This window comes from Phyllostomus discolor, chromosome 1 (assembly GCF_004126475.2).
Source record: "Phyllostomus discolor isolate MPI-MPIP mPhyDis1 chromosome 1, mPhyDis1.pri.v3, whole genome shotgun sequence".
NCBI lineage: Eukaryota > Metazoa > Chordata > Mammalia > Chiroptera > Phyllostomidae > Phyllostomus > Phyllostomus discolor.
This window is the reverse complement of record NC_040903.2, coordinates 90765489-90790262: the sequence shown is the minus strand read 5'-3', so window position 1 is coordinate 90790262 and position 24774 is coordinate 90765489. Positions and strand designations below refer to the sequence as shown.

General features: G+C 36.5%; 1 protein-coding gene across 1 annotated transcript in view; it reads right to left on the bottom strand.

The window, feature by feature from the left end:
- Positions 1-22389: 22389 nt before the first annotated feature.
- The window catches only part of EIF4E (eukaryotic translation initiation factor 4E), a 47118-nt gene continuing 44733 nt past the window's right edge, over positions 22390-24774 (bottom strand). Inside the window, exon 7 of the mRNA XM_028505969.2 lies at positions 22390-24380. Coding sequence (XP_028361770.1) covers positions 24266-24380 — 115 coding nt within the window. The 3' untranslated portion in view covers positions 22390-24265. The remainder of the gene's footprint in view (positions 24381-24774) is intronic.

Below are 24774 nucleotides of genomic sequence, written 5' to 3'. Positions count from 1 at the left end.
CAGACACCCCAAGACAAAAAAAAAAAAAAGGCCCAAATGAAAAAACAGATCAAAGCTCCAGAAAAAATACAACTAAGCAACAAAGAGATAGCCAACCTATCAGATGCAGAGTTCAAAACACTGGTAATCAGGATGCTCACAGAAAAGGTTGAATATGGTCACAAAACAGAGGAAAAAGTAAAGGCTATCAACAGTGAAATAAAGGAAAATTTAGAGGGAACCAACAGTGACAGGAAAGAAACTGGGACTCAAATCAATGAGTTGGACCAGAAGGAAGAAATAAACATTCAACTAGAATAGAATGAAGAAACAGGAATTCAGAAAAATGAGGAGAAACTTAGGAACCTGAGAAAACTTTAAACATTCTAACATCTGAATCATAGGGGTGCCAGAGGAGAAGAGGAAGAGCAAGAAATTGAAAACGTATTTGAACAAATAATGAAGAAGAAATTCCCGAATCTGGCAAAGGAAACAGACTTCCAGGAAGTCCAGGAAGCTCACAGAGTCCCAAAGGAGTTGGACCCAAGGAGGAGCACACCAAGGCACATCATAATTACACTACCCAAGATTAAAATTAAGGAGAGAATCCTAGAAGCAGCAGGAGAAAAGGAGACAGTTACCTACAAAGGAATTCCCATCAGACTGTCAGCTGATTTCTTAAAAGAGACTTTGCAGGCAAGAAGGGGCTGGAAAGACATACTCTAAGTCATGAAAGGCAAGGACCTACACCCAGGATTGCTCTGTCCAGCAAAGCTATCATTTAGAATGGAAGGGCAGATAAAGTGCTTCTCACATAAGGTCAAGTTAAAGGAGTTCATCATCACCAAGCCCTTATTACATGAAATGTTAAAGGGACTTACCTAAGAAAAAGAAGATCATCAAAAATATGAACAGTAAAATGACAAAACCCACAAGCATCAACAACTGAACCTAAAACAAAAACAAAAACAAAAAACAAACTAAGCAAACAACTAGAACAGGAACAGAATCACAGAAATGGATGTCTCATGGAAGTTATCAGCAGGGAGGGGGGAGTGGGGGAAAAGTTACAGGGGATAGGTAGCATAAATGGTAGGTACAAAATAGACAGGGGGAGGTTAAGAATAGTATAGGAAATGCAGAAGCCAAAGAACTTATATGTATGACCCATGGACATGAGCTGGGGGAGTGGTATGAGGGGTGGGAGGGAGGTGCAGAGCAGAGGGGAATAAAGGGGGAGGGAAATGGGACAACTGTAATAGCATAATCAATAAAGTATATTTTAAAAGGTGGCTTAGAATGCAAGGAGAGGTGAAATAATCAAGGAAGTAGTACAGGGAATGAATGAGGGATCTACACAACCATGAGTATGAGGAAGCACTTGTGGTCCACTGAAGGTTATGGTAATGAATTAAGTTAATATGGTTGTGTTTTTCTCCACTTATGTCCAGCTGCACAGGTACAAGCACCTGAAAGGCAGAGCATTGGATTTAACCAGCTTTGCAATTTTGCCATAGAGTAAATGTAAATTTCGCAAGTGAGATTATATATTTTTAACCAGTATAATTAGCACTAGGCTCTCTCCATGGTCAAAACTAGGAAATAGTCTTGACCAAATATTAGACTTTAAAATAGTCTAATATTTTAAAATGAGATCATATTAATATTTATGGTTTACCATCTATTGCTGTGTATAATGCACACCCATGTTTTCGGCCGAAGCTTTCAGGAAAAAATCTTTCACTTTAATATTTTGGTTCAACTTTTTATTTATTTATAGTTAGAAACAAAACTGATTATTGTATTCCAGGGTATTATGTTGTATATGGATATTGTTATTGCTTTCTAGAGTTATGCTTTCAACACATAAGCATAAATTAAAAACATTTATATAAATATGGCAGTAATTCTACCCCAGTATAATGTGCAACTTTATTTTTCCCTCAAAAATTCTGGCAAAAAGTGTGCACTGTACATGGCAAAATATAGTATATTTAATATTATAGGGATCTTTCTGAACTTTTGTATTATGTTTGCATCTCTTTTTTCTGGTAGTGAAAATCTTGGGTCCTGATTAATTCTAAACCAGTATTACTATCAGCAATAAAATTATACAGTGAAGTTTTAAGATTTCTTTTACAGTAATTTTTGTTCTTAGAATAGATCCCATTAATGATATGTAGATGGGACTCTGGTCAAGATGGAGACATAGGAAGACATGCTTCACCTCCCTGCACAACCATAAGAAGGATCACAAGTAATCTCAAAACAAAAAAACACCCAGAACTGCCAGAAAATCGAACTGTATGGAAATCTGACAATCAAGGAGTTAAAGAAGCCATCATCATTCAGATGGGTAGGAGGGGCAGAGATGAGGAGCAGGGATGGAGAGGACATGGTGTGGCAGCAGTGATGTAGAGGTGGCAAGGCAGCAACAGCAGTCGGCAGAACGGGCAGTCCAAATTCACATGTGGTAGATGAAAATCAGAAAGGACACCTGGGGATCCAGTGATCCCAGCTGCAGGCCAGACTGTGTAGCCCAGGGTTGCAGCACTGGAAAAATAAAGCCTCATAACTTCTGGCTACAAAAACCAGTGGGGATGGGGTGGCAGAAGGAAGTGCTGACCTCTCAGGAGAGTGTTAAAGAGATCACATGGTCCTAGAACATATGCAAACCCACCCACTCTGGGAACCAACACCAGGGCAACAGCTCGAGGGATGCCAGTTGAATACCAGAAGTGGTTGAAGTAACTGGAAGTAAGGCAAGTACTAAGCAAACTTCCAGCAGCCAAGCAGAGCCATTGTCCCCTCTTCAGCACCTACCTCCAACACAGAGCCACAAAGCAGTGAAGCAGGTTACCCTGCCCTGGATGAATACCTAAGGCTCCACCCATACAACTTAACAAATTTGCAAAAACAGGGAGTCAAAACATCTCTATCTAATACACGGAAACAAACACAGGGAGGCCACCAAATTGAGGAGACACATATGGCCCAAATGAAAGAACAGAACCAAACTCAAGAAAAAGAACTAAGTGAGGACTTGCAGCCAAGATGGAGGGGTAGGTAGACATACTGTGCCTCCTCGCACAACCAAAATAAGGACAATTTAAAAATAAAAAACAACCAGAACTGACAGAAAGTTGAACTGTATGGAAGTCTGACAACCAAGGGGTTAAAGAAGACACACTCACCCAGACGGGGGTAGGAAGGGAGGAGATGGGCACTTGGAGAAGACTTGCAGCAAGGCAGTGGCTGGTGGGCCCAGCACTGCCTTGTGGAGCGGGGTGCGCAAGGATGCAGCTGGCCCGCAAGTCTATGGTGGCGGCTGGTGGAGCAGTCCCACATTTGAGCGCAGATAAATTGGGAGAACAATTGGGGAGTGAGACAGACTGAGCAACCCAGAGCTCCAGTGCCGGGAAATAAAGTCTCAAATTTCTGATTAAAAACACCTGTGGGGTTGAGACGGCAGCGAGAGAAACTCCCAGCCTCACAGGAGAGTTCATTGGAGAGACCCACAGGGTCCTAGAACATACACAAGCCAACCCTTGGGTCCGAGGCCTCTCAGACTCCTCCCCAACATAGAGTGTCACAACGGAGCAACGTGGGTTACCGCGCCTGGGTGAATACCTGAGGCTCCGTCCCTCACTACATAACAGGAGCCTCAAGAGGAAAAAAAAAATGGCCCAAATGAAAAACAGATCAAAGCTCCAAAAAAAAATGCAACTAAGTGATGAAGAGATAGCCAACCTATCAGATGCAGAGTTCAAAACACTGGTAATTAGCATGCTCACAGAATTGGTTGAATTTGGTCACAAATTAGATGAAAAAATGAAGGCTATGCTAAGTGAAATAAAGGAAAATGAACAGGAAACCAATAGTGATAGGAAGGAAACTGGGACTCAAATCAATGGTGTGGACCAGAAGGGAGAAACATCCAACCAGTAAAGAATGAAGCAAGAATTAAAAAAAAAAAAATGAGAGGCTTAGGAACCTCCAGGACATCTTTAAACATTCCAACATCTGAATTATAGGGGTGCCAGAAGGAGAAAAGGAAGAGCAACAAGTGGAAAAGTTACTTGAACAAATAATAAAAGAGAACTTCCCGAATCTGGCAAAGGAAACAGACTTCCAGGAAGTCCAGGAAGCTCAGAGTCCCAAAGAAGTTGGACCCAAGGAGGAGCACACCAAGGCACATCATAATTACACTACCCAAGATTAAAATTAAGGAGAGAATCCTAGAAGCAGCAGGAGAAAAGGTGACAGTTACCTACAAAGGAGTTCCCATCAGATTGTCAGCTGATTTCTCAAAGGAGACCTTGCAGGCAAGAAGGGGCTGGAAAGACGTACTCCAAGTCATGAAAGGGAAGGAACTACACCCAAGATTGCTCTGTCCAGCAAAGCTATCATTTAGAATGGAAGGGCAGATAAAGTGCTTCTCAGAGGTAGGTCAAGTTAAAGGAGTTCATCATCACCAAGCCCTTATTATATAAAATGTTAAAGGGACTTATCTAAGAAAAAGAAGATAAAAATATGAACAGTAAAATAACAGCAAACTCAAAATTATTAACCACCACACCTAAAATAAAAACAGAGGCAAACTAGGCAAACAACTAGAACAGGAACACAAACACAGAAGTGGAGATCACATGGAGGGTTAGCAACAGGGGAGTGGGAGGAGGAGAGAGGGGGAAAAGGTACAGAGAATAAGTAGCATAGATGGTAGATAGACAATAGACAGGGGGAGGGTAAGCATAGTATGGGAAAAGTAGAAGCCAAAGAAGCTATATGTATGACTCACAGACATGAACTAAATCGAGGATGTAGGTGGGAGAGGGTGTGCAGGGTTGGGGGGAGTGAAAGGGGGAATGGGACAACTGTAATAGCATAATCAATAAAATATATTTAAAAAAAAAAGAACTAAGTGAAATGGAGATAGCCAAACTTTCAGGTGCAAAGTTCAGAACACCAATGATAAGGATACTCAGAGAACTCATGGAATATGGCAAAAGCATAAGGGAAGAAATGAAGGCTACACTAAGTGAAATAAAGAAAAATCCACAGGAATTTAAGAAAAAACTGTGAAGGGAAGGAAGCCAGGGTTCAAATCAATGATTTGGAATACAGGGAAGAAATAGAGTCAACCAGAACAGAATAAACAAACAAGAATTAAAACAACAACAACAACAACAAGGAGTAAGAAGGCTCTGGAACACCTCCAAAAGTGCCAACACCTGAATCACAGGGATACCAGAAGGAAAAAAGAGCAAGAAATTCAAAACTTATTTGAAAAAATGAGACAAAATTTCCTTAATTTGGCAAAGGAAATAGACAGATAAGTCCAGGAAGCACAGAGAGTCCCAAACAAGTTGGACCCAAAGAAGACCACACCAAGACACATCATAATTAAAATGCCAAAGGTTAAAGATAGAGAATCTTAAAAATAGCAACAGAAAACCAGAAAGTTACCTACAAAGGAGTTCCCATAAGACTACCAGCTGATTTCTCAAAAGAAACTTTGCAGGCAAGAAGGGACTGGCAAGAAGTACTCAAAGTGATGAAAAGCAAATACTTACAACCTAGATTACTCTATCCAACAAAACTATCATTTAGAATGGAAAGACCAATAAAGTGCTTCCCAGACAAGGTAAAGCTAAAGGCATCATCACAAAGCCATTATTACATGAAATGTTAAAGGGACTTATTTAAGAAAAAGAAGATCAAAACTATGGGCATTAAAATGACAACAAACTCACAACAGCTGAATCTTTAAAAAAATGCAAACAAGAACAGAAACAGAATCATACATATGGAGATCACTTAGAGTGTTAGCAGCTGGGAGAGGGAAGGGGGAGGATAGGGGAAAAGGTACAGGGATTAAGAAGAATAACTGGTAGGCACAAAATAGACAGGAGGATGTTAAGAATAGTATAGGACATGGAGAAGCTGAAGAACTTATATGCATGACCCACGTACATGAACACAGGGGTTGGATTGCTGGAGGGAAGGAGGGTACTGGGCAGAGGGGGACAAAAGTGGAAAATTGGGACAACTGTAATAGCACAATCAATAAAATGTATTTTTAAAAAATGAATGTACAATGCCCTGGCTGGTGTAGCTCAGTGGATTGAGTGTGGGCTGCGAACCAAAGTGTCGCAGGTTCGATTCCAGTCAGGCCACATACCTGGGTTGCAGGCCACGGCCCCCAGCAACCACACATTGATATTCCTCTCTCTCTCTTTCTCTCCCTCTCTCCCTCTCTCTCTCTCTCTCTCTCTCTCTCTCTCTCTCTCTCTCCTCCTTCCCTCTCTAAAAATAAATAAACTCTTTTAAAAAATGGATGTACAGATGGAGTATTATATTCAACATTCACTTGGAATAATTTTCTGTGTGGATCCTACCAATAAAGCATAAAAATAGGCTTTTTAATTGTTGGAGTTAAATTTATTTACATTTTACATGCCTCCTAATTTTAAATACAAAAGGTATTGGTAAAAGAAACTCAATACTTTATAAAGGTTATACTCAGAGAAGTGCTGCTTCCAAGCTTCCTCTCCCCATGCCCTCTTCATCCCTTACAGGTAACCACTTCTTTACTTGGTAAAGGAAAGCATTAAACTCTTATCCTTACCTTTGGGGAAGAACTATAATTTATCTCCTGTTGATGAGAGAAAATACTTCTTTATAGAAAACAATGTCAATTAGTAAATGTATAAAAATTAGAAAAAATATTTCTGCAAATCTTAGTGAAATAATTCAGACAAGGATATTAAAATCATTGGGCATGAAGTTGTTGAAAATGATGTTGGCACAGAACCAAAGTAGCAGCTCACAGATTACTTGCCTGTTGTGAAACAGAAACATGTCTTATAAGAGAGATCTGGCATTATCATCTTAGCCAAGTGGTCAAACTTGACATTATGTGTTCACTGATGGGAGGGCAATATGAAATACACAGCATTCACCATGAAGCATTCTTGCCAAAAACGTTTAACATGGTTCTAGCCAAACCTCTGGGCTAAAGTTCTAGTTAATGGAAATATTGGAGATAAAAGAACAAGTCAAACAATGAGACAAATCCAGAGTGTAGGCCATCCAATAAGATAGCTGATCTGGTTTCTTTCAGCAGGCAGTATCAGAGGGGAAAAGTGGCAGCACTGGTCTAGGTTTAAAAAAAACTAAATGAGACTGGATTTTTAAAGACATGATTCACAAATAGTCAAGTTTTCATGCCAGGTACAAAAAGTGTAAGATTTTGTGCTATGAGGCAACTCATTATTACCCATACACTTGTGTACGAACATTAGAAGATATATGAAGTGTGTTACTAATTCTTTACATTGGCAACAAGATGAACATTGAATAGCAAAGAGTTTTATTTATATAAACCATTTAATAACATTTCATTAGTTTCAAAATTTTAAAAATTTTTAAATTTTGATTTAAAATTGAGACATTAATTATATTTGTATTTTGCCTTAGTTTTAACAATTTTGAATATTTAATAAAACTATTTTGAAAACAAAAAGTTTTGAAAACATAAAAATAATTTAATATTTATTTTTATTACATTTGGAATACATATTTTATAATTCATATTATTGCCAACAGAAATTATGAGAAAATTTTTATTATAAGAATGTATTTAATGATTTTGCTAGAATGAAGGCAAGACAAATGAAAAAGTTTCTTCAAATAAAAATTTTAAAAGAAAAAAATAATGCAAATGAAGGGTAGCCAGATATATAGAGAATAGAATCAAAATAAACAGTGTTTCTTGTTTCTGATGGAGAGACCTGAACAAAAGAAACAATCAAGAACAGATGTCTTTTTTTTTTAAGATTTTATTTATTTATTTTTAGAGAGGGAAGGGAGGGAGAAAGAGAGAAAGAAAGAAAGATCAATGTGAGGTTGCTGGGGGTCATGGCCTGCAGCCCAGGCATGTACCCTGGCTGGGAATGGAACCTGCAACACTTTGGTTTGCAGGGTGGTGCTCAATCCACTGAGCTATGCCAGCCAGGGCTCAGATGTCTTTTTTTATTTTTAAAACTTTTATTTACTGATTTTTAGAGAGAGAGAAAGGATGAAAGAGACAGAAACATTGATTTGTTGCTCCACTTATTCATACATTCTTTGGTTGATTCTTGTATGTGTTCTGACCAGAGATCAAACCCACAACCTTGGTGTTTTGGGGCAGTGCTCTAACCAACACAGCTACCTAGCCAGGGCAAAGACAGTGTCTTTGTCACTCACCCAAACATTGCTGTTCAATATCCACATACGTTCAACCATTAAATTCACTCATCCCTGATCTTTTGTACTTTTCCATATAAAAATCATAATGCTACACATCTATATTTTATTATAATGTAAAATTGCCAAGGTAAGAGCATAGAATATATTTTGTTAGCTTGAGTCAAACATTTTAAATATTTAGACATATTGTATGTGAATTTCCACTTGAACGCTTGTCTTGGGTCCTGTACATTAGGGATGGGGCCTAATTGCTAATTTAAATAGCAAGGATAATTAACCAATATCTATTAAGTTTCTAAACAGAAAATCCTGTAACACTAGAATGTTAGACAATTTATACCTATTCAAGTGTCCTTTACATGGAAAAAGAAACAAAAAGAGTATTTCAGCTATGCAAATGCTGAGAAAATATACCATCCAATAACCCTTCTTGGAAAAGTTATGTAAAGATGTCTACCAACTGCCCTGGCTGGTGTAGCTCAGTGGATTCAGCATGAGCCTGCAAACCAAAGGGACACCAATTTGATTCCCAGTCAGGGCACAAGCTTGGGCTGTGGGCAAGGTCCCCAGTTGGGGGCATGCAAGCAGCAACCACACATTGATATTTCCCTTTCTCCTTCCCTTCCCTTAAGTAAAATCTTAAAAAAAAAAAAAAGATGTCTACCAACTGACCTAAAATTGAGCTCAAGATTGGGAGATTTCTGGGAAGATGGTGGTATGAATGCATTCCTACTGTTCAACTCTCTAAACTCCAGCCCAAATACCAAGACCCTACACAAGTAGGCAAATAAAGCATATGAGCTAAGCCTCAAGTCTGCTTAGATATCTTCAGAGAAAGTAAACTCAGGACTCTCCCTCCTAGGCCTCATAAAACCTTAAGGTCTTGTAGAAAAGCAAGAGGTCTGGGACAAGGATAGAAAAGTCATTGAGATATGATCATACCAGATCTTAGGACTATTCCTTTTCACATCTCTGGCCCTTGGGGATAAGTGGGAACCAACAGCTTGACTCAATCCTTCCTGCCCCAGTATCGGAGAAGTCAAGGGAGCAGAGTTCTCCTCTGAGTACCGGCCCACTTGAGGCTGGCAGGCTAAAGACAGAAAATGCCAGTGCCTCTCAGAACTAGTGGAGTTACAGTGGAGGTGCAGCTGCAGAACTCAAGCCCTGAGCAAGGGTGGAGCCCTATGGAGGCAAAGAAAAATAACAAAATCCCTCACTCAGCAGCCAGAGAGAGGAACAAGTAGAACACCCAGAATGGAGATTACCTCCTGAAACAGAGCTACTCTAGGGCCAAGAAGCCACCCTAAGCATATGAAGTGAAAGTGCTTAAGGAAATCTGATTACAAACCAAAACCATGGATTATTTTAAATTAAATAGATCAATCCAAGCATAAGACAGTCACCATGCTGATCTCCATTAATTAAAAGTCAGGTCAGAGGCCTATCTCAAAACACTCAGCAAGCATGCACAAGAATGCAACTCAAAAGGATGACAACTTATCTGGACAGATCCAATGGCATCTCATTAAAAAAAAAAAAATCACAGGAGTGCCAGGAGAAGTTAATGAAATATAGAGGAAGGAAAGGTAATAAATTAAATAAATAAAACTTAATTCTGTAGATTGAAGAGGTTAGGATCCCCATCAGATCATTTGAGAAAATATACACACTCAGACTAGCTTCACAAAACCCTCCATGTCCGTGATAAAATCATACAAGCTCCCAGACTAACAGAAAACAGGGAGAGAATAGGAATCATCTCCCAGCCCCACTCCACCAAAAGATCAGTATTGAATTTTTATAAAATCTCTAACAATAATCCATTTTTCTTCTTTCTTGAATATGTTGCTAAGATGGTGTAGGGAGCAGGTATAGTCTGAATATTTCCCTACCTGCGAGTATTTTTTTTCACTTAGCAAGTGAAGGATATCTTGGCTAGGAAACCAACACTTGTATAGTATGTAGTGTGCCAGGCACTGATCTAAGCACTTTACAAGTATAACACTTTTAATCATCATAACAACCCTATGAGGTAGATGCTGTTCATAATCCCTATTCTACAGATGAGAAATGGACATACAAAGAGGTTACAAAATTTGCCCAAAGTCACAAACTGGTAAGTGGCAAAACCTTTTCTCTCCGCTAATATCAGCCAATGTGTAATATAGTATTAAAAGCTATAAACAGAAGAGAGACATTATATGAAAAGCAATTTAGGCCCATATAAGAGTCATAGATCTGTAAGCACTAACAATATAGATAGATTTGACTTCAAAAATTTCTATTTGTGGATGAGAAAAATACCGTAACAAATCATTAAATGATATACTTGTAAAAGTATTTATCACATAAAACAGAGTTAAATAGCTCTTAGAAAACAACAGTCAAAAACAACTTGACAGAAAATAGGAATATTAATAAGCAGCAGAGTAAATCCAGATACACATATGAAATATTTTCAAAACATTACTATACCGAGAAATATTAAGTAATGACATGTCACTTTACAGCCATCAGGTTGCCAAGAATTAAGAGCCTCAGTTAACACCTTACCAAAGTCCTTACTACGGTTGACAAGGCCTACTACAAGCTAGCCCTGCATGACCCCTCCTGACCTCAGTTCTTTCCACTCATCTCCTATCACTCAAGTTACACTGTCCAGCTCGTGGTTTTCAAACACAGATTATTCCCTCTGCTGGAAACATCCTCTTAGATATCTCTGTGGCTGTTCTTTCCCTCAAATCAGGTCTTTGCCCAAAAGTCAACTGCTCAGAAATTTGCCATGATCACCCAGTCTAACTGAGAATCCCCCTCCCATAATGCTCTACCTGCTTATCTTACTTTATTTTCCTTTACAACACTATCAGTTACCTAGTATAACTGCTTTTTGTATTACACAATGTTTATTTTATTAAATTGCATTAGTTTCATTGCATTGCATTTGCTCATTGCCTATGTCCCTCAGTAGACTCAAAACTCCATAATGGCAGTTTTTTCACTGTGGTGCATGAAATAATGTAAGACACATGGCAGAGACACTCAATTAATATTGTTGACTGAACAAACACACAATGAGCAAACACCTACTGCTAGTAAGGGTACTAATAAAATAGAACACTTCTACACTTGTGGGGGATGTGAACTTATAATAGCATGTTTGAATTATGTAAAATTTTGCATTTGTATGATAATACTCTCTTTAACCCAGCAATGAGTCACCAGCCCCATTACCTAAATAAAGCTCCAAATACAAGGACACATACATAAGAAGGATGTCTATAATGGCAATACCAGAAGAGGAAAAAAAAACCTAGGAGCATGAATGAATGCTCATCAATAAGGATATGGTTGAATAAAACATGATATATACACAGCATATATTCTACAGGCTTTAAAATAACTGAAATGAGACCTGTGCCTGCTGACTTAGGAGGATTTGTACTATGTAAAAAGCAACAAAGGCAAAACTCAGATAAATGTATATAATGTGAGCCCATTTTCCCACAGTGACTAAAGCTCCACTCTGTACATGTGTGTACATACAAGCAGAAAGGTGAGGCAACAGATTTTTAATGTTCTATGCAGTTGGTATGGTTAAGGAAAACATTCTTTTGAAAAACATCCATACCAAAAAACACATGACCTGTCCCCCTCATGTACAACTGTACACATGACAGATACGCAGGTTGTCTAACAGTCATTCCCTGTCATTCTTTCTTGATATCAAAGTCCCACCTCTCAATGCAGAAGCCAAAAACGCCAGCAGCACTCTTTCCCAGCTGCCGTTGCAGGTACGACATGACCATGAACCTGACCAATGTAAAAATTTGCTAGGGTCTCCTAAGAAATATTCCTTTTCTTCTTGAAGAGAGAGTCACAAGTAGTACCACCTATTCTTTGCTCCTGCCTTTAAACATAATTCTCAGAAGTTGTGGCAGGAACTGTGAGAGCCATCTTGTACAGTCTAACAGGAAAGCCAAGGAAACCAAGAGAAGCCAGTCCCAAGCCCTGACTTTGCTAAGCCACTGAAAGTCCTGTAACTGTCAACATGTAGCCTTCTTATTATGTTATATACTTAATAAGCCTCTATTGTTGACATTACTTTAGTCAAATATTTGGGTGAACTGCAACCCAACATATTGACTAGCTCTATGTTTATGTGGATATTATAAATATATGAAAATCTGACCATCACAATATTAATGGTAATCCTCATACTCATAAATTGCTTTCATTTTTAATAATCAAGTATCATTTATATAGTCAGATCAAAATAATAAAGCCGATTCATTATTTTAGAAAACATAGAGATAAATGTAAATGCTGTAAATGTGATTACAAAACAGTGCAAATTGTCAAAATTTCTACTGAGAAAATAGACATTGTAAAAAAAGTATTAAAAATAATCTATCCTCTTAAAAAAAGACTGAAAATTGTAAGAAGTGAAGCATTTTCTTAAACAAGAGGGGCTGAAATTATTTTATGTCATGAAATGGTCAACGCTGACAAAGAAAAAAAAACTCAAATTTGAGGATATACACTACAAGAATCAAAAATAAAATATACATTCTAGAAACACAAATAATTTAAAGCAAATTACTGAGAAAAGTAACCATCATTTTTTAAAAAACTAATGACTATTACCAAAAACATAAACTGTAACAATAAATGAATCTTCTGTATTAAAGACAGATGGTCTCAGAAAGAATTAAAAATGATGAAAATCTGGTTTCCAATGGAAAATAGACTGAGGATAAATTCATCTCCATTTCTTCTCCTAATCATAATTAAACAACAATGAAGGGGAATAGGGCTTCTGGTGTGAAGGAGCTGTGCAAATCAGCATTCTTCCCTTTCTCCTCCTGGAAACTGTACAAAAGCAGCACAAATATAGGAAGGAGGAAAACCTCATGACCTTTCTCACTGAAACATGGACACTAAAAAAAAAAAAAAAAAAAAAAAAACCAACCAGGTAAGTTCTGCACCTGAGACTGGACAGAAATCAAGAGACCACCCCATGGTGGCAGATCTGAGCACTGGCAAAAGTGCAGCAGCACCCTACCTAACACAGAGATCCTTCTTTACAATAACCAGTGCAAGAACTAAAGTGAGGGCTGTCACAGGCAAAAGGGAGCAGATAGCTTAATGGTATCAAGACCCAGCACCAGAAAATGTGAGAAATGCCAGAAAAACATGGTTACATTTAAATTCACTAAATAACTTTTTTAAATGGGGACATCAAACATAATATGAGAAATAAAATGAAAAACAGCAAAACTGATCAACAAATGAAGAATACTCCTTCACAGAATATGAAAATTATAGTAATACAAAAATAACATGGTTATTTTCTTCAGGTTATTCTGGTAGCCACTGAAATCCAACTAAGCTAAGTCAAAGAGTTTGCAGGGGGATTCATTTGCTCACAGAATGCAGAAATTATGAAATGAAATTTTGGAAGAATGGGAAAATATATGATCTTCAACAGCAACTGGAACCAGGAGACCAAAACACCATGTTTCACATTCTCCTTGATTCTGGGCATGCACATGCGCACACACACACACCCGTTGGGGAAGGACTATAGATGTGGCCAAACTGGAGGCATTACATAAACAGAGTAGCAATTTTCAAACCTCACTGTACATTTGATGACTTGGTGACTACCTGAGGAGCTATCAAAAATACCAGAATGAATCAACTTGGGTAATAAACCCAAGTTGGTAATGGGTAATAAAATGGGTAAAAAATACAATTTTTAAAAACACACATGCATGTTCACACATGCAGATGACACACCTAGTCCTTAAAATATATTTGACACCACTCAAAAGAAGAGAATGTTAAAACTATACTAAAATAGCATTTCTCCTTTTTCCACTGACAAATATTAAAGTATTTAACATTCTGTTGATGAGGCCATGGGGAAACAGGCACTCTCATACACTGCATGTGACAATGCAGTGACGCAAACCTTAATGGATTAATAAAACTACACTTACCTTTTAACCATACAATCCCATTTCTAGTTGTTGAATCCGAAGATACATGAATATTTAACTGCCTGAAGTGACTGACTGCAGTAGTGTTTGTAATTGCATATATTGGAATGCATATGGTCATACATAGGAAAGTGGCTGAAAAAACTATGGGACAATGACATAATCTGTAGCTGTAAGAATAAGACCTTTGTGAATTGATTTGGAACAATTTTCAGAGTACACGGTCAGGTGAAATAAAGTACCAAAATATTTTTAATATGTTACCTTTGCATAGGAGGAAATAAAATATACACGTATGTATTCCTGTGTGCAAAAGGAAGGAAAGGATAACCAACAAGATGTATGAGTTTGGTTACTTAAAGGAAGGGGTAGGAATGGGTTAGAAAAGACCAAAGGAATTGGGGGCAGCGCAGGGGAAGAGTGTCATTTTCCTCAATACAACTTTATAAAACATACTTTTGGGAACCATGTTAATGTTTCATACGTGCGAGGAAGAGAAGCAGTGAAAGAATGAAAGAGAGAAGGGAGAATGCAAAAGGGAGGGAGAAACGATAGGAAAAGGAAAAGGGAAGGGAAAGGAAGAGATGGGAAGAGATGGGAAGGGGAGAAAAGGTGGGAGAGGAAAAGATGAAAAAAACAAGAAACGATGGGAGCAGGGGGACCTAAAAGGAAATACAAAAGGAAATGAATGAAATGATAGTTCAAATGATAGCAGCTACACCGTAGGAAGGGATGGGTGGGATGAACTTAAGTTTTGAACACAGTATTTGAACTAAATGACCTAAATCTAAAGATAAAATACACTCTAAACATATCTTGAATTCTTAGGTTTATAATTTACAAAGGCATAGACTAGCAATTATGAAAATATTTTGTTTATTCTAGGATTGAACAAGCAAGTCCATGTTGAGGATATCCTGCTTTCCCACTGTATACACAGAATTATAAAGAGAACACAAAAACCCTTGTGTTCAGTTGGAATTATCAGTGTCAACTCACAGATTTAAGGTATATATGTATACTTATTTAAAAAGTTGACCTATAAAAATTATAGTCAGACATATACGTGCTTCTATTTCCTAGCTCTCTCTGCTGTCATACCTTATAGGCATTGACACCCTGGTAGCAGCAATGAGTAAACCAACTGTCCAGGCTTGGTTGCTAAATTTCATTCTCCACTAAAGAAATCAGTACTTCACGGAGAAATCAACAAATTTCAGAGCTGAAGTAAAGAAAGTACAAGAGGTCAAGCTATGCCTGGGACATATTTTTACTTTTCTTTTTTATCCTACCAGAGGACATTTTTTTTTTTTTTCATTACTTTTAGAGAGCAATGGAGAGGAAAGGAGAAATGACAATGTGAGAGAGAAGCCATCCACTAGTTGCCTTCCGTGCATGCCTGAATGGGGATTCAATTTGCAACCTCAGTATATGCCCTGACCAGGAATTGAACTCCCAACCTTTTGGTTACGGGGTGATGATGCTCCAGCCAGCTGGGCCACACAGGCCAGGGCTGGGACTTATTTTTGTACCCAAAAGTAAATGACATCAAAGAATCATATGGACTTTGTCCCTGTTTAAACAGAAAGGACTGAGGACCTGTTTCAGATTAAGAGAGACTAACAGAATATGACAACTGAATGTGACACATAAACAGGTTTTCATTTGCTATCAAGAAAATTATTGGGACAGTTGGCAAAATCTGAGTCAGATCTATATTGTATTCATGCTAACTTCCTGACTTTGAATATTGCATTATAGTTATGTAAGGAAATATCATTGTTTTTAGGAACTATACACTTACACACTATTTTAGGAAACACACTGAAATATTTGAGGCAAGGGAGAATGTCAGCTTATTCTCAATTGGTTCAAAAAAATTATTTAGGCAGAATACGGTAAAATGCTAACATATATACCCTTCATTGGGTGAAGGGTATATAAAGATTCTTTGTATCACTCTTAGAACTTTTATCTTTTGAAATTATGTCAAAACAAAAAGTTTTAAAAAGACAGGTATTCAGAGTTCACACAAAGGTAACTAATTACCTGTCTTGGAATGATATTTACATGAAGACTCTAACCTACACTAAAGCCACATGCACTTCAGGGAATAGGAGGAAGCAGCAGTTCCTGGGGGGACAGGATTCAGGGCAGGTAGCATCAGTGATGTTACTACAATGAGAAATATCAGCCATTTCTGTGATACCCAAGCATGCAACTACCAATGAAAACTGTCATCTTTTAACATCAAATAACTTGAATTGTATAAGGCAAAAAAACTTAGAATTACAAGGAGGAAGATGAAAAACGTTATCTACAATGTAGAAAACTTCATTAGGTGAGATTTTTGTCATTAGTCTGACATAGTAACCATTTAACAAATGTATGTTCACATTTACATTACATAGACTCACATTATAGTCTTCACGAGGGTGGAACATGTCTGTTTTGTTCTCCAGTCCACTCAACACTTTGCAATGGCTAGCACACCATGTATTCAATAGACATTTGTTGAAAGGCTCTTTATGGGCCTTATCTTTAATTCTTGTGGGAGATTGAATAAGAATTATCTTTAATAGAGCAGAAATCCAGTGGAATAACAATACTAATGTACATAATCCCTCTATCTTCTTTTTAATTTGTAACTTAGTGCCACACTTGTCTAAAATGAATATAGGCTCTTTTGCAATACGAAGTATTCATATTACAGATGATATGGGTTTATTGTCTTGAATTGTGTGGTCTTAAATAGGCAACTAGTCTTGTAATGTGATTATTGCCCCTCCCTCTGAGACATTTCAGAGCACCTATGTAAAACCAGCATTACTACTGTACTTTTAGCAACATTTTAACTAATTGATTAACAGTGCCATGTAGCAAGGTAACTCATTCACTTATCTAGTAAGTTGTTTTATATTTGTTACAGGATAACTGAAAGTTAAGATACCTGTATAAACAAACAATGGAGGCTTTAAAAATGACTGTTTTTACGGCCAATGTGGCCAACTGGTATAAATTGCTTTATAATTTTAATAGGCTCACATGACCAGGGACACTTTCCATATTGTTTTCAAAATGTAGACTGTGATTGGCCATCTAGATGAAGAGGATGGAGATCAGAATAAAAAAGAAATAGACTAGCACAGGGAAATCTCAGAATGCATTCCCTATGGTCAAGTTGGGTACACCTTCGTGAAACTTGTTTAGGTATGGAATACACAAACTGTGCCATAATTTAAACAGTATTTCTTATTGTAGGTTGTAATAAGACTATTTTGAAAAAATGTTTTTGATGCTTTAGAACTCATTCAGTACAACCTAGACCCATCTCTGCGGAGCTGATGACGTTCTATTCAGGCATGTCTTTATCAAGCTCAACACACAAAAATCTGGCAATCTTAGTTAAACTCTGCTCCTAATACATATGATTACATACATAACTACACCCTCAGATAATTGCCTGGAAGTAAAACTCAGCCTAAAAAACAACTTAAACTCAAAAGAACGAACCAATCTAAAGAACTGGTTCTCAATGGGTAACACACCACTGGCATTACAAGGGACCAGCAATACACACAAGAGATAGACACACCTAAGAGTTGGTATCCCAAATGACATTCAAATATCCTGACACTCATGTAAATTTTTAAAAATCTCTTTATGGAATTGAAATTTTAAATCTAACTGTATGTCTAACATTATCCAATACCAAGTAATTTTTTGAAAAATTTAGTATACTCTGAATTTTACATTAAAGTTGAGAAAAGATACTTGTTGTCCAGAACTTTACTAAGTATTTATTCACCATTTCAGAGTAACCTGACAGCTTTTATTTCAGAGTAATTTAATGGCTTCAACTTTTGTTACATTCACAGTGATATTAGGTATAGATTCAATTGTTATACACTTTTGTTACACTTGGGCTATAGTAATTTACTAAAAACTACTTCCAGTTTCCCCTTAGTATCCTACTATCACCTCTATTATTCTTTAATTAGAGCACTTGTTAATTTCTTTTAAATTGCACATCAGGACTATACAAATGTACAGCGATACATTTGCTTTTACATGTGGGATGCTGTGTCTGACAGATTTAAGGATGTATGTACCCATTTACCATTCCCCTAAATCAGAGGCCCTTATTTTAGGAACACAAGGACACTTAGCCTAAGAAATCCACGGAGTGGCTATGTATATCATGGAGTTCATTCCATCAAACACTATTATTTGCCCTGGCTGGTGTGGCTGAGTGGGTTGAGCGCCACCCTGCAAACCAAAAGTGTGTTCGATTTGTGGTCAAGGTACATGCTTGGATTGCAGACCAGGTCTCCAGTTGGGGGTGTGCAGGAGGCAACCTACTGATGTTTCCCTTCCCCTTTCTCCTTCCCACCCCCTCTAAAATTAGTATCTTTTAAAAAAAACCCTATTAGATTAAGAATCATACATTATACCCGAGTGTATATATTGGGTTGGATTATAAAGTTGGATCTCAGAGTGGTCGAGTGCCCTATCCAATTACATTTACAGAATTGGAATTTACTTCACTTCATCAGCATAGTGACAACTTTAACTTGTACAATGACAAGTTTCACTTGACTAAGTTTATATATCTAACAGATGGTAGAACTAGAATTTGAACTCAAGACTAACTTCAAAGCACTGTATGCTTTTCTGGAGCTGGTGGCTTTTTAAAAAAAAAAAAATCTTACTATGGAGTATCTACTGGATACAGTCTCCCTTTGGCCTTCAGATACCACACCAAAAATTGTGTCCCACAAATGATAGTTGACCTAGCATGATCAACATCATCAAATTACTTGTCTCTCCCTTTCATTTGATCACTAGAACAGGCTTTACAGAATGCATTTTGCAAGATATCCTTCCTTTTGGTCTAATCTTTTCTCACATTTTCCACCCTTATTCATATTTTCACTTTCTTTAATAAAGCAAAGAACAAATAAATGCATACCACATGCTAATTAGGTAATACAGGACAAATATTAGTACAACAGTCCTACAAAATGAGAGCAAGCTTAGTTAGATGACTCAAAAATCACTTTGCAATTATTTTTATAATTTAAAATACCAACTATCACTTTGAAATGTGGTTTGCTGGAAGTGAAAGGAAATGAAAAAAGGGTATCTGGTTATTATCAATACCATCACTACAAACCATTTAGAGTAAGGGTCAGCAAACATTTCCCATAAAGGGCCAGGTAGTAAATATCTTAGGCTTTGCAGGCCAGTCTCTGTCACAGTCACCCAACTCTGCCATGGCGGCATAAAAACAGCCACCGACATATGTCAACAATGAATAAGGCCATATTTTAACTGAACTTTATAAAACAAAATGCGGGCCAAACACAGCCTATGAGCTAGTTTGCTGACCCTTGACACACAGGTCCAATAGGCAGGGATCCATAGGCATGGATCTGAAGCACAAGAGGAAGGTCATGGCTAAGGAAGCAGATTAGAAGTCACTTTCACCAATAGTGACAGGAAAGATAACCTTAAGTAGAGATGAAAGATATGAACACTTAAAGACAGAACCCTCATAAATAGCAGCAGTTTAAAAAAATGCGTAAGGAGGAGGTAAATAATTGTTTCCTAAAAGGAGAAAAACTATGTGAAGAACTTATGATTCCCTTAAATATCATTCTGGCTCAATTACAAATCCCTTATACTTGAAGGGCAGGACACTGCAATATTTAAAGCCCCAGGTGTGTATGTAATATGTTAACACTGACATAACAAGACAAGCATGGTCAAGCTGGGATAAACCTTTACCCTAAACCAAAACTAAATGTCAGGGGATTGAGGTGTCGTTGTCCTATATACGATGTTTCTTGTATCTTCTTCAGTAAATGTCTTTACTTGTCATAGCTAAGAAAAAAAACCTAAATGTCAGACCACCACACAGACCATTTACCCAAAATTGCACCCAAAGACTGCAACCAAAAAGAAAGCAAGAAAATAATACCCTTATAAACAAAAGTAAACTGATTATAACAATATAAATGTGTTTAGGAAACAAAGAATACAAATACAATGTGATTGCGTGCTGACAATTCATTTTTGCTTCCAGCAATGGACGAACAGGTCACAAGAATGAATATGCAAGTCTAAAACTACTTAAGATACTAAGGCAGCAGCCTAATAACCTACTTTGCAGTTCACAGTAAGCAGGATACCTCAGAATGCTATTAAAAGATGCTACCGATTAGGATCAAAATTTTGAAACTAAATCCATTAGTTGTGAGGAAATGAGGAGTGGAGAGATAACAAACCCAGGTGCTTTAGGGATTAATGGGCAAATGAGCAGGCTTTGGCTACTGAGGAAAACCACCTGAATAGTGTTTCTCAAATTGCACTGTCAAAAACATACTTTTGTAAAACATATCTTTAAAAAATTACTACAAAAATGATCACATACTTTTAATATCACAGCAGTATCAAATTGCTATAGAAGTTTCTAGACACTCAATGTCTGTAAGTCCGCAGAGATGCTGAAGAGCACTGGGCTAGTTTTGTTTTTTAATGTCAATTTGACCTAAAATTTTGCATTTTCTAGAGGGTCTAACTCTAAGAAAATTCAGTTGTTTTCTCCTACACAATAAAGACAATCCATAACAATTAGAGATAAAAAGTAGACTTGTCATCAACTTTTAATTTTAAAATGTAAAACAAGGTAAACGTTCAGTAAGTTAAAACTATCCTTTTTAAAAAAATCCTCACCCAAGGATATATTTATTGATTTGAGAGAGAGGGAGGGACAGAGAGAGATCGGTATGCAGCCCAACTGGGGTTTGAAACATACAACCTTAGTATGTGCCCTGACTGGGACCCAACCCACAACCTTTTGATGCTCAGGATGCTCCAACCAAGTGAAACACGTAACCAGGGTTAAAATTATCTTTTTTAAATGCAATCCTTAGCATTTAAGAATCTCAACTGCTACCAACCTCAAAGTTTTGCTTTATTTTATCTTAGACTAGGATACAAATAAAAATATGGAAATATTCATGTAACCTATAAACCCCTACACCTGTCTCCATGTTCTCAAAATTTCCCCAAATGATGAATTTAATTGATTGCTAATGGTGAGCCAGGAAGATTCTTGATCCAATGTGAATTTCATTACCAAAGGAAATATGTTGAAATTTTCATATACCTAGCCTATAAACTGACTATAATCTGGTATGATGTACTATGTAGCCTATAAGATAGGATCTATACTATTGATAGTATAATGTGATTTACAGGGTCTCTGGAACCAAATTTCCAGAGTAAAACCCACACTTTGCAACTTACAAGCTGAAGAGACTTGATAAATTCTCAATGCTTTTGTTTCTTTAATCTGTAAAACGGGGATAACAACAGCTACATCAAAGGATTATTGTGTAGGTTAAAGTGCATGTAAAGTGCTTGGGATAATACCTGGCAGACAGTACCATGTAAGTGTTGTAATTATTTAATTCTCATATAGTATGCCTTACCTCCTTGTGTAGAATTTAGATTACAATAAACTGGTTAAATGTAATATATCACATCTTTACAATGAACTACTTACTATTCATCTGATAATGATTTTAATTCTCTATTATGAAAATATATTCATTTATAATATCCTATTGGATAGAGAGAAAAAAGTTAGAAAATCATGTAAAGTCTAATATTTAGAAAAGATGCTAATGAAATTATGAAAAGTTGCACATCACTATAACTTTTAGTGGCATTCCCCAAAAGTGATTCAGATAATTTATAATTCCTCCCCACTGGGGAAAAAAAAAAACACTTAAAACTGATTGTGATTTTAAAATAGCAATGATAGGATAATTAAATGCTGTAAAATCAGGGTTTTAAAAAATGTATAACTGTATACATTTAATTCATTATTGCCTCTCTACCCCTGAAAGTGAATGCTTCTTAAAATGGACTGCATCTTAGAATTAAGGATTCTAAGATAATTCTAAGATAAGAGTATTGATATTTAATAGATATACTAATGCCAATTCCACTCGCTGATAACATACCACCACCACCACCACCACCACCACTGTTTGTTTAAACAAGCTCTGAAGTGCTCACAACTATATTTATCAACAGGCAGTAAATTACCTTAACCAATCATACAAGTTTAAACAGCAGATTAAACATGTTACTAGGTTTAGTAAATTGAGATTATAAACACAAGAGCCAGTAATTCTGGAACACTGAACAAGAGTTGTTTGTGATATCGAGAGTACTCAGACGATAGCCTGTGGTAGGTACCCCCTGTGGGAAGTACCCTTTACAATGTCTTAAAATTCTTCATTGAAATTAATTTCATGTTTATTTTACATAGAACTTTCGTCAAGCTTTTCCATTTTCACTTAAAAGACACATTTTCTTCTAATTGAATGATTTCCATTCTATCTATAGTTCAGCTTACATTAGTCTATGATAGCCATATTTCATTTCTTGGCATCTGAAATCTCTAATTACATATTATAGGCAACATGTTTTCAAATTTGCTTTCAAATGATACCTACAAAGAACAGATCAAATTTAAGTTTACATAAAACCATACCAGACCAATTTACCAATATAAATGTCTTACTACATTCTATTTAGGCAGCAACACTAACAACATTCTTAATGTATATGCCCACCACCACCTGCACTCTCCCTATGCCATCATTTTGACACGGCAACCAAGTTTTACAACTACTATTCCTAACAATCAAATGGTGATGCACAAAGTCACAATTCTTATAAGTTAAAACATATTAAGAATATTTGATTTACCTAAGACTGAGGGACAAGGCCTTATTTTATAAAAAAACAGATAGCCACATTGATTTATTCCACATATACAATGCTACCTATTCAATTTATTAAAAATTGTAATAAACATAATAATCAAACTAGTGCTCCAAACTTATGCTGTTCACAGGGAAGACACTACAAGAGAAGACAATAGAGACTGGCTTGCAATAAGAAGTACAAATTCCTTCTATAGAGATGGAGAAATAAAAGGACAAATCTAGTTGTCTAAAAGACAATTCACTGTACACATTTTATTTACAGTTTTGTACACTGTCTTAATGTGAATGGGATTGCTTTTCTATTTAAGCCATTTTTTAACCAAAGCAAAATAACCTAAGTAATACAAAGTGTTAAAATACAGCAAAGAGATACAAAAACAGACGTACTAATTCTAATTAGGAATGTAATTATGATGTTACATTTTTATAATCCACAATTATGTTTAGGAAATCACACAAACATAGATCACTGATTTGAATGAAATGCATAAATTTGTAGCAAAGCTTTGTAGTTATAAAAAAACAAAAAATTACCAAAGAATGCCCAAAATTAATGTTTATTCCACCTTTGTGTCATATTCCTGGATCCTTTACCAATGTTACATGAGGAAAAAAACAAAGCAAACAAATGAAAAAGTGAAATCAGAATCACTAATGTTATCAAGTAGGGAACCAAATAAATTAAAATCTAGCAGCCATCAGCAAGAGTACAGCAAAGACAATGCTGTAAAAAAAAAAAAAAGACAAAAAAAAAAAAGAAGAAACAAACAAAATTGCTAGAAAACTGTATGCATCATACTCTTTCAAACCAGCAAAATATGCTCCTGCATACAATGGAACATAAACAGAATTCTTTTCCTGTAAGGTATAGAGAAATGTTAAGGTCTTTTTGAACTTTGTGGATGGGTCAAGTGTTTGTAATGATAATTTTCCTAAGATATTACACAGTAGGCCAGAAACACATTTTTGGATTCTGGGGACAATGTGTACTGTTAATTCTTTGATTGGGTAAGTGAATATTCTAGCCAAAGTTAAAAAAAAAAAAATGAACACAGAAGTACAAGACAAAGGCGAATGAGACTTCTCATATCTTTGCAATGTTTAGATGGAAATCAAATTTAAATGCAGTCCACTCTGCTTTTGAAGAGGCTTTGGTTCAACTCCCAAATCTCGATTGCTTGACGCAGTCTCCTATGAGAATACTCAGAAGGTGTCTTCTTAAACAACAAACCTATTTTTAGTGGTGGAGCCGCTCTTAGTAGCTGTGTCTGCATGAGACTGATAACCAATCGTCATCTTTGGAGGAAGTCCTAACCTTTCCTTGTATACCCTCCTAGAAAAAGAAAAAGAAGAAAAGTGGCCATTAACTTTTATCCATACACACACCAAATTCAGTATTATTATTCTTTATACTAAAAAAATAACTAGGCTAGAGGGTGAAAAAGGAAATCACTTACCCTTTTAGCAAAATTTACTCTTCATTTTCACAACAATCTTGGTTAATCGCTTAACCAGGATTTGTGTCTACTATGTACTAGGTACTGTGATAATTATTAATAAATCAGTAATTAAAGAAGGGGCAATAGCTAGGCTCAGTATTTATATTTGATTATTTACAAAAAAAAATCACAAATACACATGGTGGACCTGTAACATTATAATTAAAATAAAAAATAAAATCCATTACATGAACATGTCTATTTTAATTCTCTGATCTAAAATGCTAT